Genomic DNA, 14,627 nt, shown 5'->3' with positions numbered 1-14,627 from the left:
ATTCTGTCACATGAGATACTGAATCTAAATAGTTGTGACTTCTAGTCTTGTTGCAGTATTTATCACTAGTGCTAAAATGGATAAATGAAGTGAGGATCATTAATGTGTTTTAATTGTAGTTTTTCATTTAGTGGAAGTGTTTCCTGCAAAATTATTTTCTACCCTGTCTAGCCTATATTTTATTTTCATAACATAGACATTCTGTGATAATTTGAAAAGCAGGAAAATATTTTCACAACCTGCCCGGGTTGTTTTGTAAATATTACTCTAAGCCAACATGTTGCTTGTGTTTTAAACAGGTTGTGATCCCATTTGTTCTCGTATCATGTGCTTTCGAAGCTGTTCAAGTCACAACACAGCTGTCTTCTAAGAGGTACAGTAAGTGCTATATTTCTGCATTAGTAAGTGTTTCAAATCTATTTTATAAGAATTCAGGACTGTCAAATCTCAATCGGAATTTAAAAACCCCAAAAACTTTTAGATCACATTGTTACTTTTATTTGTTATTGTGGTTTGGGGTTTTGTTTAGTGATTTTTGCAAGCTCAGGAGTTGTTTTCTTAGTAATAAATGAGTATAAATGGAAGTGTTCACCCTGTCTGAAACAATCAGATATTTAATATTCTTTGTTGACAATACACAGAAAGAGCACTTTTTCCTCCATAATTCAAAAAAATGAGCAGAATTTAAAGTCTAATTTTTATTTTATATTGCATCTCTGCCTATAGTATAATATTTTTAAATAGCCCATTTATAAAGTAACCACTTTATAGATTTGTAGCACTGACCTCACCACAAATAGCATTTAAGAAAAAGCAAAAAAAAAAGACCAGATGTCCTTTCATTGCACTTCAGTGCTTCCCAGATGTGTTCAGTATTACATATTTTTGCAGTAGGACTAGATGGCTGCCAGTCCTTTCCTCATCTCTAAAGACTTTGCAGAGACCATGTGAGATGGGTGCCCAGCCTCAAAGAGGGCTGTATCCAGACTTGAAATATCGTCATGCTTTTCACTATCTAGATTTTTATTTTCTGTGTTAGCCCTCTTTACCCCTTTCAGTGGACCCAGTGCACATGACTGAATCCTCTGTTCATCATGTGATATTATGGATAGTGCTGAGGTGGAGGAGGTCTCTGTCAGCCATGTGATTTTCAGCTTGTCACCATGTGATGTTGTGTGGGACTGACTAAAAGTCCTGCTGTCAGTGGCAGAAGGACCACAGGGACCTTCTCCTTCATATTGCTCAGCTGAGCAGTACATCACGTACTGTGATGCTCTCTGCCTTTATGTTTGTTTTCATCCTGCCTGTGCCTTGTTTGTTGTCTCCTTTGTACAACACCACTCTGTACTAATGAGAGATGGGGTAGTCTGAAATCTGACTTCTTGTGGGAGTGGCAGCACGAGGTTCACCATCCCTTTTACCTGCTCTGTGTGTGCACTGTACTTGGGCTATCCTTGGACTCCCAAGGAAGGGTATTCATCCTCATCAGTAAGGCTTATACAAAAGGGACTGGGGTTGCTCAGACAACCAGCTAGTGATTTCCATTTCTAGGGCTTGAGCAGCATAAAGGTCAGCATTTCCTAACTTGTGAATGCTTGCCTTGGCAGCGCTGGTGATATTGCAGACTTTTATGGAATGTTAATCTGTGTGTGTGAGAGGGGAAATAATGCCAGCTTCGTAAACCAGAGGACATGAGTATGTCTGTGCTGCTTTATGAGGCTGTGGTTGTTACTCTGTCTGGTGTTTGTGCCAGCTTCATTTAGCTGCGCTCAGGTAACAATAGCAGTGATACTGTCACAGCACCAGCCTGGGAACAAGCAGAAACCGCAAGACATGCCCGGGATCCCTGGAGGGGTTGTGCTCTGATTGTCAGTGCATCCTGAAGTCTGTGCTTGCACTCTTTATTGTTCTTGCTGCCCCTGCTAGATAAATTAAGCCATCACAGGGAACAATCTTGTCTTTGCAGTGTATAAACATGCCCTGAGATTAGCATTGTCCTTCTGTTGTGAAAGGCTTCCTGCAGTTCAGAAAGGCAAAAAGTAGATTTTTATTATTTGGACAAATTGCTCCTAAACTCCCTGTTTACAGATTAATTTCCTTTCTTTGGGGAATGTTCTGTCCCAATATGTTCTTGGAGCTTGCCTGTGAAAATAGCCCTCTAGCTGAGGGCCTCCTAGGCACTGTAAGATTGCAACATCCTATCTGAGCCATAGGTAGGGGAAGAGAAGCCTTTCTGTGTGTCCGAGAATGCAGCTGGTTTGTTGCATCCTGATTTGCTAATGAAGCACAACTGACACAGGCAATATCAGAAACTTCCTCATCTAGAGGCATTGGTATGGGTGTCCCCCCAGTACATGCTCATGCAACGCTGCAGCAGGACATTTTCCTGAAAAAATCCTTTGTGGTTTTATGAGGGTAGTACTGATAAAATATCTGTATTCTATTTAAAGGTTTTTTTTGTTAATGGGTCAGCTGTTTGCAACATTGTTTCAGTGTCATTAACTTAGAAACCAGTTTTAACCAGTTACAGCAATTGCTTTCACGTAATTTACGATTTACATAGTTTAATGAAAGGAAGATTAGGTTAATGGGGAGGAAAAACTAGCTCTGCGTCCTCCCTTCTCGTTTGTTTTACTGGCCACAGCCTACTTCCTGGGAGTAACCTGCCACCTGACAGAGAGGCCCAGGGGTTTGGGAGCATGCCACCAAAATGCTGGGTGTTCCCAAAGCGGCTAATGGGCACCCAGAGATCTGGAAGGGCGCAAAGCTCCTCCTTTAGCAGCCTCTTTCCCAGCAGGGTGGTTGTCAGGGTGGGACTGATCAACTCAGGTGTCTGTCTGCCTGTACCAAACAGCTTTGCTCACTCTTGGGTACATTGTGAAGCTTCTAAATCAGCTGTATTTGGTCTAACTAGCACAGAGCTTCCTGCATGAGGAATAGGCAGGTGCTGTTTGTAAAGATGCTCTTTTCTCCAAAAATTACTCAAGTTAGGCTTCTGTGTTGCAAAATTGAAACTCTGTTAATTTGAAATGCCTTTTTCAGGCAGGGTGGGATTATAAATGCCACATGTCCGAGTCATGTATTTTAACTGTTCTCTAATACTTTGAAATATACCCAAGTGTTTGAAAGGCAAGTGAAAGAAATCCTATCTTACTTTACTTTCTTTGTGGGGGTTTTAATAAGCTTTTTTAACATCTGTGGCCATAAATAAAGGTCAGTGGTCTGATTTTGGTTTTGGTTTTTTTTTCTTTGCAGCCTTTTCCTCATTGTTCTTGTGATTTCAGACATTATGGCTTTGGTAAGTTGTTGTTGCACATTCTGATCCAATAAGATCAAGAAGCAGAGGGTTCTCCTAATTCCGTCAAGAGAGATCTGAATTTGTTTCAGACTTCAAAGTTCCTGTAACTAGGGCAGAGAATTGGATTGAAATCCTAGCATAACTTAGAGATAAAACTCTTCCAATCACTGCTCTTCAAATTTCATGTAATTAATGCGTCTGAAGAAGCAGTGTTCTCATAATAATAGGAGACAAAAATGAAGTAATGTTACCATTCTGAGTTTTTCATATTCTTTACAATCAAATTCCTAGGAAAAATTTAAATAAGAATATCAGTTTTAGCTGTGGGCGTGGTTTAGTTAATTTTTCAGGAATTTGCAACCTTTTACCCACACCATCTTCCCTTGAAAAAGAGAAATGCATTACCCACCAACTCTGTTAAAATTGTCAGAATCCAAGAGATCAGCAACATCCGAAAAGACACTTCGTGCCCTTTGTTAGGAAATGCTATCTTCAGAAAGCTTGCATCTGCAAACCAAGCTAGCTAAAACAACCCAAAGCTGAACAATACCCCAACATAATTTTTGCAGATTAAAAGTATGCTTTCATTGTCCACTCAAACTGTCTTCATCTCAACAAGCAGTGCCACTAGCTATCACAAGGTAAACAGAAACCTTTTCAAACCAGCAGGTAGAGCTGGTGTTGTCACTTCATACACGCTGTTTTCGTTTTGTCCCTTGGAGTGAGCTTTCCTGATCTTATATCCTAGTACAGTGAGATCTGTGAATATCACCTGATAGGAAAAACAGTGAGTAAAAATCCAATAATTACTAATTTGTCTGTAGAGTGAGAAATGAAGAAGGTATAGTTACATCTAGTTTCAAATAAGTCTGTATGACTAATCTGATTTTGGATAATTCCCACAGGAAAAGGATTAAAATACCATTAAACCACATTCATAACATTTCACTAATAAAATCAGTATAACTAAACCAAAAGAAGCCTGCAGGTATTTACTGGTGTGTAGCAAGCCCAGTATATCCAGGTCTTACATCTCACATATTCTTCTATTTCGGTTTAAGTATTTTAAAACAATTAACAAGTATGTACTTGGTATACAAAAAAAAACCAAACAACCAAACACATATTACTGAAGAGGTTTGATATGCAGGAGCTCTGTGTGTATAAAGAAGAGAGGAAGTTGCAGGACAAAAAAAAAGAGAATGGGGTTTGTGATCTTGAATCAATGTACCACCAGCTAGAATTAAGGGAAGTCACTAATAGACAAGTGCTGTCTTCTCCCAGCGTTATTCCCACTTTACAGGTGGGGAACTGCCAGACTTGCCTGAAGAAATTTGTGTTGAAATTCCATGAAAACTTTTAGGCACTATACATTTGAGATCTTGTTATTTCAAACAATAAGGTGGCTTGGCTTTTCTTATTGAAAAAGTTCTGGTATTATTGTTTCTTACAAGCCCAGCTAGACAGAACTTATTGCTTCTTTAGATGTTTTTGTTTGATAGCATGTTAAATCTATTTCTTGTTCCTAGATTATTCTTTACTGTGGTCCAAATGAACATTCCTTGAAATGTTTTGCCCTTATTTTACTTGAAGAATTAGAAATTTGGAGTAAACAGCCTTAAACATTGGGATTTAATTTTCTGCTTTGAATTGTGCAGTGTTGATGTACTAATCAAAGTTGTTTTATTTCTTAGCATTTTTTCTTTTTGGTGAAAGATTATGGAAGCTGGCTGGATATTGGAACAAGGTACAGTACCTTTTTTGCCTCCAGTGCATTTTAAAGGCTCATAGGTTCATATTGTTGTTTATCTACTCATAACTCTTGTAATTTTTTCCAATGATTCTCCTTAATCTAATGATTCAGGGATGTTTCACATACTTGAAACACATGTGCACGCGTATGTATACATATCTCAAGCTAAAACTTGTGTCTGAAAATCTGTGCCAGAGCAACACAAAATAATGAATCTAACATGGCAAGAAATACAGTTAGTAGGATTTGTTTCATTGCTAAGAGTAATTACACAAAAAATATTATAACTACTATTTTTCATTTTAATTAGTTGTAATCACTGTTAAAATAACAATTTATCAAAGTTGTTAATTATCTTGTGTCTAGTTAAGGCTCCTTATACAATCCACTGTGAATTCATGAACCTTGTGTAAATATGTTGGTGGCTACCAAGGCCCATGCATTTATCCTCCCTCTGCTTGGGGAAAAGTTTAACATCAGCATTTAAACATAGAAATCACAGGTAAAGTAACAGAATTTGTTTTGCATTATGAGTCATATTGGCCTCCACAGCATACATCGTGGGGCAGATTTTCAACTGTGGAGTCTTGTTTATGAATAGTCCACAAATAATAAACACCAGGAATACACATTTCAGGTTTACCTTCTCTGAGTTGTGGAAATAGATAATATGCCATAATAAGCTTAGCGGGGAATGCGTCGTTACTAATCCAGTCAATCTGGTCACTTGACACTGTTATTTAAACAGAAGTTGAATAGTGACCCATTGTTAATATCCTGTTTAGTCTACTTTGCTGAGCCCCCACATTCCCAGCAGCAGGTGCATGCATGGACACACACGTGTGCACACGTATTCTACCTGTTTTCTTTCAAGGTTCCAATTTCTGCTTAGAGCTACCTTTTGAAGGTTCCTAGGAGGCAGAGTTACAGTTGGATCAAGTAGTGAAAATGATGCTTTAACATCACACTTCCTTGCTATGGTCAGTTTATAGTAAATCAGATGGCCTCATCCCTTGGTTTTAATTCTTGTGCAGATTAATAAAGATATTAAAGACCTCAGAAAATTTCTGTTCTGCTGGGTAAGAAGCTTGCTAAGTAGGAGTTAGCAGCAAAAATATAAATAGTTACAAGTACTCAAAAGCTTCCTCTCTGATACATGGCCTTCATAGTGTAGAGCTTTACAACAGTGATGCATTGTTTGATCCATTTCAGCTGGAAGTTTGCTTTTTCTGAAGACTTTAGGAGAGCTCGTTATGCACCACTATAATTCTGCCTCTCCGCATGTGTGTTTTGATCACTGAAGAAAGCACTGAAAAAGGCCTTTCAGAAGAGTAATTTGTGATTAATTTTTAACGTGGCAATGCATAATGTTCAGGCTGTCTCTGTCATTACTTCACTTTTGAGTGCTTGACTCTACCACCTATGTTATTTTATTGTCGTCTCTTTATATTTGTTTTGTATGTATGTGTGTACAGGCACATAAGATAAAAATAATGAGATTGGATAAGAAAAGAGGTGAAGCCATAGGGACAGTGCTGAAATGGTCCTTCTTTTCTATAGCATGAGTGTCACTGATAGTCGGAGCGGCCAAAACGACACAGATATCAGACGTAGTCCAGGTGTAAGGTGATCAGGAAGCTGTTTATTGCTCTCAAGTGTTTCTTTTATACTCTTTGTACACTATCGTGCCACAACACAATTGGTCAAAAGTCTCTAGCATAAGGCACTGTACATATTCTCACTGGAGAAACAGAAGACACTGTGCTTATTGTCATTGGTGACCTGAGGACACTGTGCACACTTGTCATTGGTGATATTATGCACATTTTGATTGGTGACCTTTGGTCTGGGCTGCATTATGTTTGTTCCGTCCAGCATTACAGTAAATATTTCCTTAAAGTTGTTTAAATTCCTCGTCACTAATTGCCAGGCTGCTGACAGGTTCTCTGTCAACCCCGACACATGAGCATTATTTTCGCACCAGAACTTTTTCCTTTGAGCAGATTTCTAATGTGTGATCCTCAGGCCTTGGCAAAATTAGCAAGCAACAGCAGAAGCTTTTTTTTGTTTATTCCTGAAAGGGAAGATGAGCTTTGCGGGGGTTTGGGCAATTCCCAAAACCAGTGGGAGTGAGATACTAATGTGGCTTTTTCCTGTCCTCCTGTTGCAAGTGCAGTGACAACTCTGTGACAATTCTCTGCAGTGTTGTCTGTTGCTGCTTTGACAGCAAGGTCTGAAAATATCCTGTCTTAGTTGAAATTTTACATGTTGCCAAAATTTTCCTGAGGGGGCTGAGTCAGTTAAGGAAATGATGGTTCTTTTTTTTTTTTTTACCCCCAACTGTTTGTATCTGAACAAAACCTGTATAGGATTTCTCAGAACAAAGAATAGGAGCACTCTTAGGGACATCTGCTCTTACGTTTTCTTTTTTTTAGGGGGGGGCAGGGGCTTTGTTTGTTTTGTGACACTGATACAAAGTGTGTGTGAGCAAAAATATCTGAATTTGTGTTTCATTACTGGTTACCACATCACTGAAATCACAAGTGGAAAAGCAGCAATGTAATTGCCCGGTGGCTGTTCATTCCTCCGAAGTCTGTTAGAGTCCAGTGGTATATGTGCCACATTTGTAAAGCTTCTGATGTATGTTTCCATACTCATTCTTTTTTGTGGTCATGGCTTTCTACGGATTTTCTAATTACCACACTTTAAAACTTTTGTATTTCCTCTCTCTTACCAAGAATATGCAAGTTCAGTAGGAGAGTCTCATTAAGCAATACTTGTCTTTTCCAATACCCAAGTTTCATTTGGAAGGGCTGGTTTTAAATCCCTTGCAATAAAAAGACCTTCACTCCTTTTTTTAAGCTGATGTTTTGTTTCCTAGTGGATCTCATTGTTTGGAAGTCAGGTTTGTTTACTGAACTGACATTTCCTTTTTTTAAACATTTCACCCCAACTCCTGACTTCTACGTTTCGTTCTACCATGTCTTAACTACATGACGTCATTTTACTATGCCTCATATTTGTATTAACAATGTGATGTCTTTATTCTCCTGATTGAATTCACCATGCCACCTAAGTATTGTCTTTGAATGGAAGCAGATTTCTACCTTTTCCATTCTTCCAGTTCATTAATGAAATGCTGAGCAACAACAGATCCAACATACAGTCCTGTATTACCACATTCAGCAAGTTATCAACTGATTCCCTCCTTGCAGTACATTATCAATTACCATAAATATTTATGGCTTCCTAGAAAATTTTAAAGCCTCTTTTCTTAATGGCGGTGCCAAAATCAGTGTGAACTTGTCTTTCAGAGAGTGCTTTTCATTGTTTTGGTGTAATGACAGGATAATAATCTTGCGGTGAATGTGGAACTCAAAGCAACAGCTTACGCAAGCTTCTGAGGCCTGCTACCCTTTACCTCTATATCTCGAGGTAACCTAAATTGCATCATATGCAATGTCACTAAAATAATTTCTCTGCGGCTTAAGAGGTATATTTATCTGTCTCTATCTATAGATCTCCAGAGAGAGAGAGAAATAGCCTTTAAAGCCTACTATGTCTTTACAGTATATGCAATTTGTAAATATCTTTACAGTCTGATAGTCAAGATAAACCTTAAAGGTTCTTTATATGGCTATTATATAGCTTTATACAGACACGTACTGTACTGCTCCCTCTTTTTATAACAGTTGCTGGAAGATAAAATTATGATCTTAACTGTTCTTCTGCAGTCTTGAAGGTCCGGGGGCACAGATTTAAGTACGAGACTGGTTTTATAGGTTTTAGGGATAATGGAATTGATTTCAGGGTTAGGGTGCTGGAGTTTCTTGGTCTGACTATTAAAACAAAAATCATGGGCTTTGTGATTTGTTTTTTGTGAAACAGAGGAGAGAGGGTGTGGAATCCTGGTTGTAAATGCAAGAGACTTAAAATTCAGAATCCAAATCTAGAGTTGTAGGGTGTGCTTGGGAACAGTCCCACTGTTCAAAATAGCATGTCATGGAGAAATAATATTTTTGGACTCTTCTGGAGAGTGTTCTTCACTTCTTGCACAAGTCGTTTTTGTTTTACTTGTTTTGTTTCTAGTTTTTCAAGTGCTATGGTAACTTACTCCATCTTCTTGTCTTTCCAGCTTCTAATCAGGTGTGTCATCTTAGGAATTAGCCTGTCTTGAGAGAAAGCCAAGTTTTGGAACAAGATTGATTCCGGCCCCCCAACCCGTCAAATTTTTTGCTATCTTAGACTCTTCTTGTCTTTGATTAGTACTTCTCACCAATATACACTGTCACAAAAAAAGCCAGGAGATGGTAGTACCTCATATGTTCTCCTTGTGGTTCCTTGCCACCGAAACAGGTGTCTTCCTCCCTGATAAAGAATATTCCTACCACTAGCTTTGTCTGTTGACACTGATCCATATGTAGAGCACTCACCTTTCCATTGAACAGCATGGCCTTACCACAGATCATCCATGATCGCCTACACCTGCTACCTCTACCATCTCATTTACAAGTGTTGCCTCACTGTGCCCCATTATGCTATTCTCTTATATCTGTTTATGTTTCTTCTTCCTCCACATGGATCTAACTTGCCTGGAGCCTAGAATCTCACTCCCTTTTCTCATTGGCTCAGGTTTGATTTCTGATGCAGAAAGCTTGTTTTGAGAATTACCTTCTTCACTGTAACTACAGATCCAGTCAAGGATGCAGTTCTGAATTGTATAGGGATCAAGATTTTGACACTGCTGTTTGGCATATGCTCGTAAGAGTCTTGCTTTGTTTGTTTACCTACAACATTACCTCAGACTAAAATGTAATTTACCAGACAGAACTGCCCACAGGCACCACAGTACCAGTTGCTGATAACCCCAGAGATTCTGACTATTTGTAATTACATGACAAGTAGATTGAAATTGTTTTTAACTGTGCTCTATGGCAATATATATATATATATATTTACTCTGAACGACTGATATCTTAATAAAGGAGCAAAACTATTCAGCCTTTTGCAGAATAGGAAGGGAGAAGTGTGTGCAACACACTCTTCTTTGCAAAGGTATCCAGTCCTTCAACTGACAGGTAGCTAAGAAGAGTTTGTGGAGACCTTTGCCTTTGAGAAAGCCTGTCTCTATGCCCCCCCCAATCACTGATAAGCACTCACATCTGAAAGAGCTCCTTTTGGGTCAGACAGGACCTGTCTAGGGTCTTGACAGATGCCTGTCTAGGGACCATGCTGATGCCAACCATGGTCCTCTGGTGGCTGTCTTGGGGTATCTGAAGGAATAAAGGCAGGGCCTTCATTTGACTTGTGATTTTCAGATTTCTCATTCAAGCTTTCTTTGAAAGCTTACGTGAAAAGCAGCTTCTTGCTGCTTACGTGAAAAACTAGAATTCTGGAGCCAGGTGAGAAGGAAGGCTGAGATTTTACCAGTAATGCATGAGACACTAAGCCATCCAGCTATTTATTGGAGTAGCTGTTCCTTTAAGAGCTATGCAAACTCATGTACCTGTGCTGCTTGTAGAGTCGCCAGGGGCACATGAAGCCATGAAGGTGACTGCAACAAGGGTTTGAATTTCAGCTGTCAACATCTCCTTTCCCATGGAGAGCTGAAACTGAAGCTGTAACACACACAGATGGTCTTGCAAGGGCAACTCTTGAGGGAGTTGCGTTATCTTGTTGTAGATGTACTGTGTACTACGAAGTCCAAAGTGCACTGCCCAGGTGACAGTAGGCTTCCTACCTGACTTCATGCATGATCTCGCTTTGTCTTCTTACACCTTCCCCACAGAAACGGGACAGGAGCTTGGCTCTCATAGACATGCTGCTCTGCTTAGCTAGAATTGCAAGAAGCAGATGCTTGTAGGAAAGATGTTTCCTGTCTGATATGTTAAACCTCGAGTTGTTCACATTACTGAATATTTTCAGTTGTGCTGCATGCAGGTGGGAGTTTACATGGATGCAAGCTTTTGAGGTGGATTGTGCTCACTGAGGTCTGAGCCCATTTATGCCAGTGGATTTTTCTAATTGATTTCTTAAAATTATATATTTTTAGCAAGGTATTTGTGAGAAGGTTTAGTCAGACTTAACTGAAACGGAAAAATCCTATAGCATCGGTAAAGTCTGGTTTTGTGTTCTCCATACACTTTGGTCCTTTAGTTACTGGTAGTCTGGCTGTAGAAGAGCTTGTGCTCATTAGTGAACTTTTTGGATTACTTTTACTCTCTCGCAGTGGTTAGTGGCCCAGCTTTGTTAAGAGCTGGTGCTTCTCCACTTCACAGAGCTAAATTGTGCTAGGCTAGTGCCAGAGTTGCTACAGTCTCAAGGTTGTGAGGATTGATAGCATCGACATTATGAGCTTTACTGCTCTTCTGTGGCTAAACTCTCAAACTGAATGAGTCCTCTGGCAGAAATTCCGGATCATTAAGCCAGCAAGTGTTCCTTGCAATCCTTTTTTGTGACTAAACTCAGACTTCATCGAGTCTCAAGTTACTCTGCTTGTCCTAAAGAGCCATCTACTTTGAAATTGTGGGTATAAGTGCATCAGAAGGTATGAGTATCTCTCATGTCAGAATGCCAGTATCTTCATTAGTCCCAGAAAAAAACAAAGCAGCACTGGATGCATGATGAAGACAAGTGCAGAGGTGTTTCATCTGCAGCTCTAGCCTGGAATGTCACTGGCTTTGGAAAAATTCTGGTTTCTTAGTGACCAGTGGTTTACATTAACAGCAGCTCGATTGAGATGTTACAGAATCACAGAATGGTTGAGGTGGGAAGGTACCACTGGAGGTCATGTAGTCCAACCTCCCTGGTCGAGCATGATCCCCCAGAGCATGTTACTCAGGATTGTGTCCAGATGGCTTTTGAGTATCTCCAGGGAAGGAGACTCCAAAACCCCTCTGGGCAGCCTGTTCCAGCTCTCAGTCACCTGCACAACAAAGAAGTTCTTCCTCATGTTCAGGTGGAACTTCCTGTGTTCTAGTTTTTGCCTGTTGCTTCTTGTTCTGTTGCTTGGCACCATGGAGAAGAGCCTGGCTTCATCCTCTTGACATCTTTTTTGAGGAGGCATCTACCCTGTCATCCACGTCATTGGTGAATAAGTTAAATAATACTGGGCCCAGTATTGAATCTTGGGAGACACCACTAGTGACAGCCTCCTACTAGACCCTGTGCCATTGATTACAACCCTCAGGGATCGGCTTTTCAGCCAGTTCTCAATCCACTTCACTGTCCATTCATCCTGTATGCACTTCCTGAGTTTGCCTTTGAGGATATCAAGGGAGACAGTGTCAAAAGCCTTGAAGTCCAGGTAGATTGTATCCACTGCTCTCTCCTCATCTATCTCCAGCTAGTATCCCATCATAGAAGGCAATCAGGTTGGTTAAGCATTATTTCCCTTTGGTGAATCCATCCTGAGTATACCTAATCACCTTCTTGTCTTCCACATGCTTAGAGATGACCTCCAGGTTGAGCCATTCCATCACCTTTCCAGGAATGGAGGCAAGGCTGACTGGTCTGTAACTCCCTGGTCCTCCTTCTTACCATTTTTGAAGACTGGGGTGACTTTGGCTTTCTTTCAGTCTTCTGGCACATCTCCAATTGCTCACCTCTACCACGAGCTTTCAAAGATGATTGAGAGTAGCCTGGCACTTTCTTCAGTTCCTTCAGCACTTGTGGATGCATCCCATCAGGACTCATGGACTTGTGGATGTCAGACTTTAAAATAGTCTCTAACCCAGTGTTCCCACACCAAGGGAAAGTCTGCTTTTCTGCAGACCTGCTCCCTGATCTCCTGGGTCAGGAATTCCCGAGAGCTAGCCTTGGCAGTGAAGACTGAAGCAAGGAAAACATTCAGTATCTCAGCCTTCTCTGCAACCTCTGTTGCAAGGGTCTCTGTTCCATTCAGTAGCAGATCCACATTTTTCATAGTTTTCCTTTTGTTATTGGTGTCTTTGAAGAAGCCCTTCTTGTTATTCTTGACATCCTTAGCCAGATTTATTTCCAAATGGGCCTTGAACCCGTTGAACATAGGATGCTGAATATCCTAGGTCAAATCTCAGTCTGACCCTGAATAGCCCATCTGTAACACTAGGGAATATCAGGTAACAGAATTTGAGTGAGTGGAGAACAAGCTCTTTGCTCATTAGACTTTTAATCATTAGTGACTTAAGGATTTTCTAACCCAGAAGCTGCATTTTCGTGTTGTGTTTATTAGCCACTCTTGAACTCACCTCTTTAATCTCTTTGAAAACATGTGTTACCATAGCAGAGAATTCTACAGTTTTCAGAATGGTGAGTGAAAAAGTAGTGTGTGGGGGGGTGTTGTGGGTTTTTTTTGGTTGTTTTGTTTGTTTGTTTGTTTGTTTTTCTTACAGCTTCTTGTCACTGGAATAGTTTTTTCTCTAGAAAATTGCAGTTCAGCTATCATAAATATCTGGGTTGTCTTACTACCAAGGAATGTCTGCCTGATGGCAAGTTCTCCCTAGATTCTGTGTTATAGTTGACAGCAAATGGAAGTTTTGCAATTGTTTCAGTCACATAACTTGAATTACCTACTTGAATAAAAAGGACACCCGGCACCTCTTACTCACTTGATATATGCTCAGTTGTGGTTTCTGGTGTCCCCACCATTTTATTTTGTCACAGACTTTGGTTTTGACATGATAGTGCTGCTCTAATACTTGTCTTGTAGGAGCAGCATATATAATGACATCCTAGGTCAATAATTAGGCCTAGTTAAAATGAAAAAAAAGTATTTAGAGGGTTGTTTATGTCAGGATTTTTTTTTTTTAACTCTGCAAATTTGTATTTTTCTCTCACTTTTTTTATCTGTCTCCTCCTTGCAGCATTAGCCACTATGTGCTGGTGATGTCTCTGACCATATTTATGATGTTGATGAATGGACTGGCACAGCTGTTAACCACACAGAGACTTGAACTTCCCAGAAGGACTAAGCACCATTCCACGTGATAAAGCGATAAGTGTTCCCACCTTGCTCAAATCCTCAGGCTTCCTCTGAACCAGTCTCCACCTCCAGGATGTAAATATGACTTAATGGACTAGAGTGCCAAAATCCCATTCAGGGATCAGAGTGCTCTGTTGATACAGATTAAATGCTGTGACGTGACTGAAATTTGCATTTGAGAATTGCCATTTAGACATCAACGGGGATAAAAAAGCCTCTGGTTTATTCTCCAAGTGTACATATTTCTTGAAAATAAAAACAGCAACAAAATTCTTTTTTAAAATAAATAGATAACTGTCCTTTGTAGTTGGTTTGTTTGGAGTATTTTGGTAGTTATAGCTTGTCTGCCAGCTGTTTGTCTCACGCATACTCTCATTAAGAGTCTGCAAAGTTCTAGCTTCATTTCATGCCTTGCGTAAGCATCTTGCTGACTAAGGCGTAAATGAAATCATTCTGGGCAGATCACTGATTTCTGTGTAACTGATGTGGCATATGCATTTCAATACCTCTGAACCTGGCTGTGCTTTCTGTGACTGTGTCAGTGTGTGTATGTGAGATGTTGAGGCAGGTTAAGGCTGGTGTACTGTGAGGCTGCTGATGTAAGACAACAGCTT

The 14,627-nt window shown here is 39.9% G+C and overlaps 1 protein-coding gene across 5 annotated transcripts in view; it reads left to right on the top strand.

The window, feature by feature from the left end:
- Positions 1–14,319, top strand: part of PIGN (phosphatidylinositol glycan anchor biosynthesis class N) — a 107,230-nt gene extending 92,911 nt beyond the window's left edge. For 2 of the 5 annotated variants that reach the window (XM_064662438.1, XM_064662458.1), the window contains exons 26-29: positions 300–373; positions 3,256–3,298; positions 4,993–5,045; positions 13,895–14,319. In XM_064662438.1, the coding sequence (XP_064518508.1) occupies positions 300–373; positions 3,256–3,298; positions 4,993–5,045; positions 13,895–14,018 (294 nt within the window). In that variant the 3' untranslated portion in view covers positions 14,019–14,319. Of the gene's footprint in view, positions 1–299; positions 379–3,255; positions 3,299–4,992; positions 5,046–13,894 lie in introns of those variants that run through there. The other 3 variants (XR_010432246.1, XR_010432248.1, XR_010432249.1) reach the window with 3 other exon arrangements.
- The last annotated feature ends 308 nt before the right edge of the window (positions 14,320–14,627 follow it).

Source organism: Pseudopipra pipra, chromosome 1 (genome assembly GCF_036250125.1).
Source record: "Pseudopipra pipra isolate bDixPip1 chromosome 1, bDixPip1.hap1, whole genome shotgun sequence".
Lineage (NCBI taxonomy): Eukaryota > Metazoa > Chordata > Aves > Passeriformes > Pipridae > Pseudopipra > Pseudopipra pipra.
The sequence above is the reverse complement of the archived record's forward strand: the minus strand, read 5'-3'. Positions and strand labels throughout refer to the sequence as shown.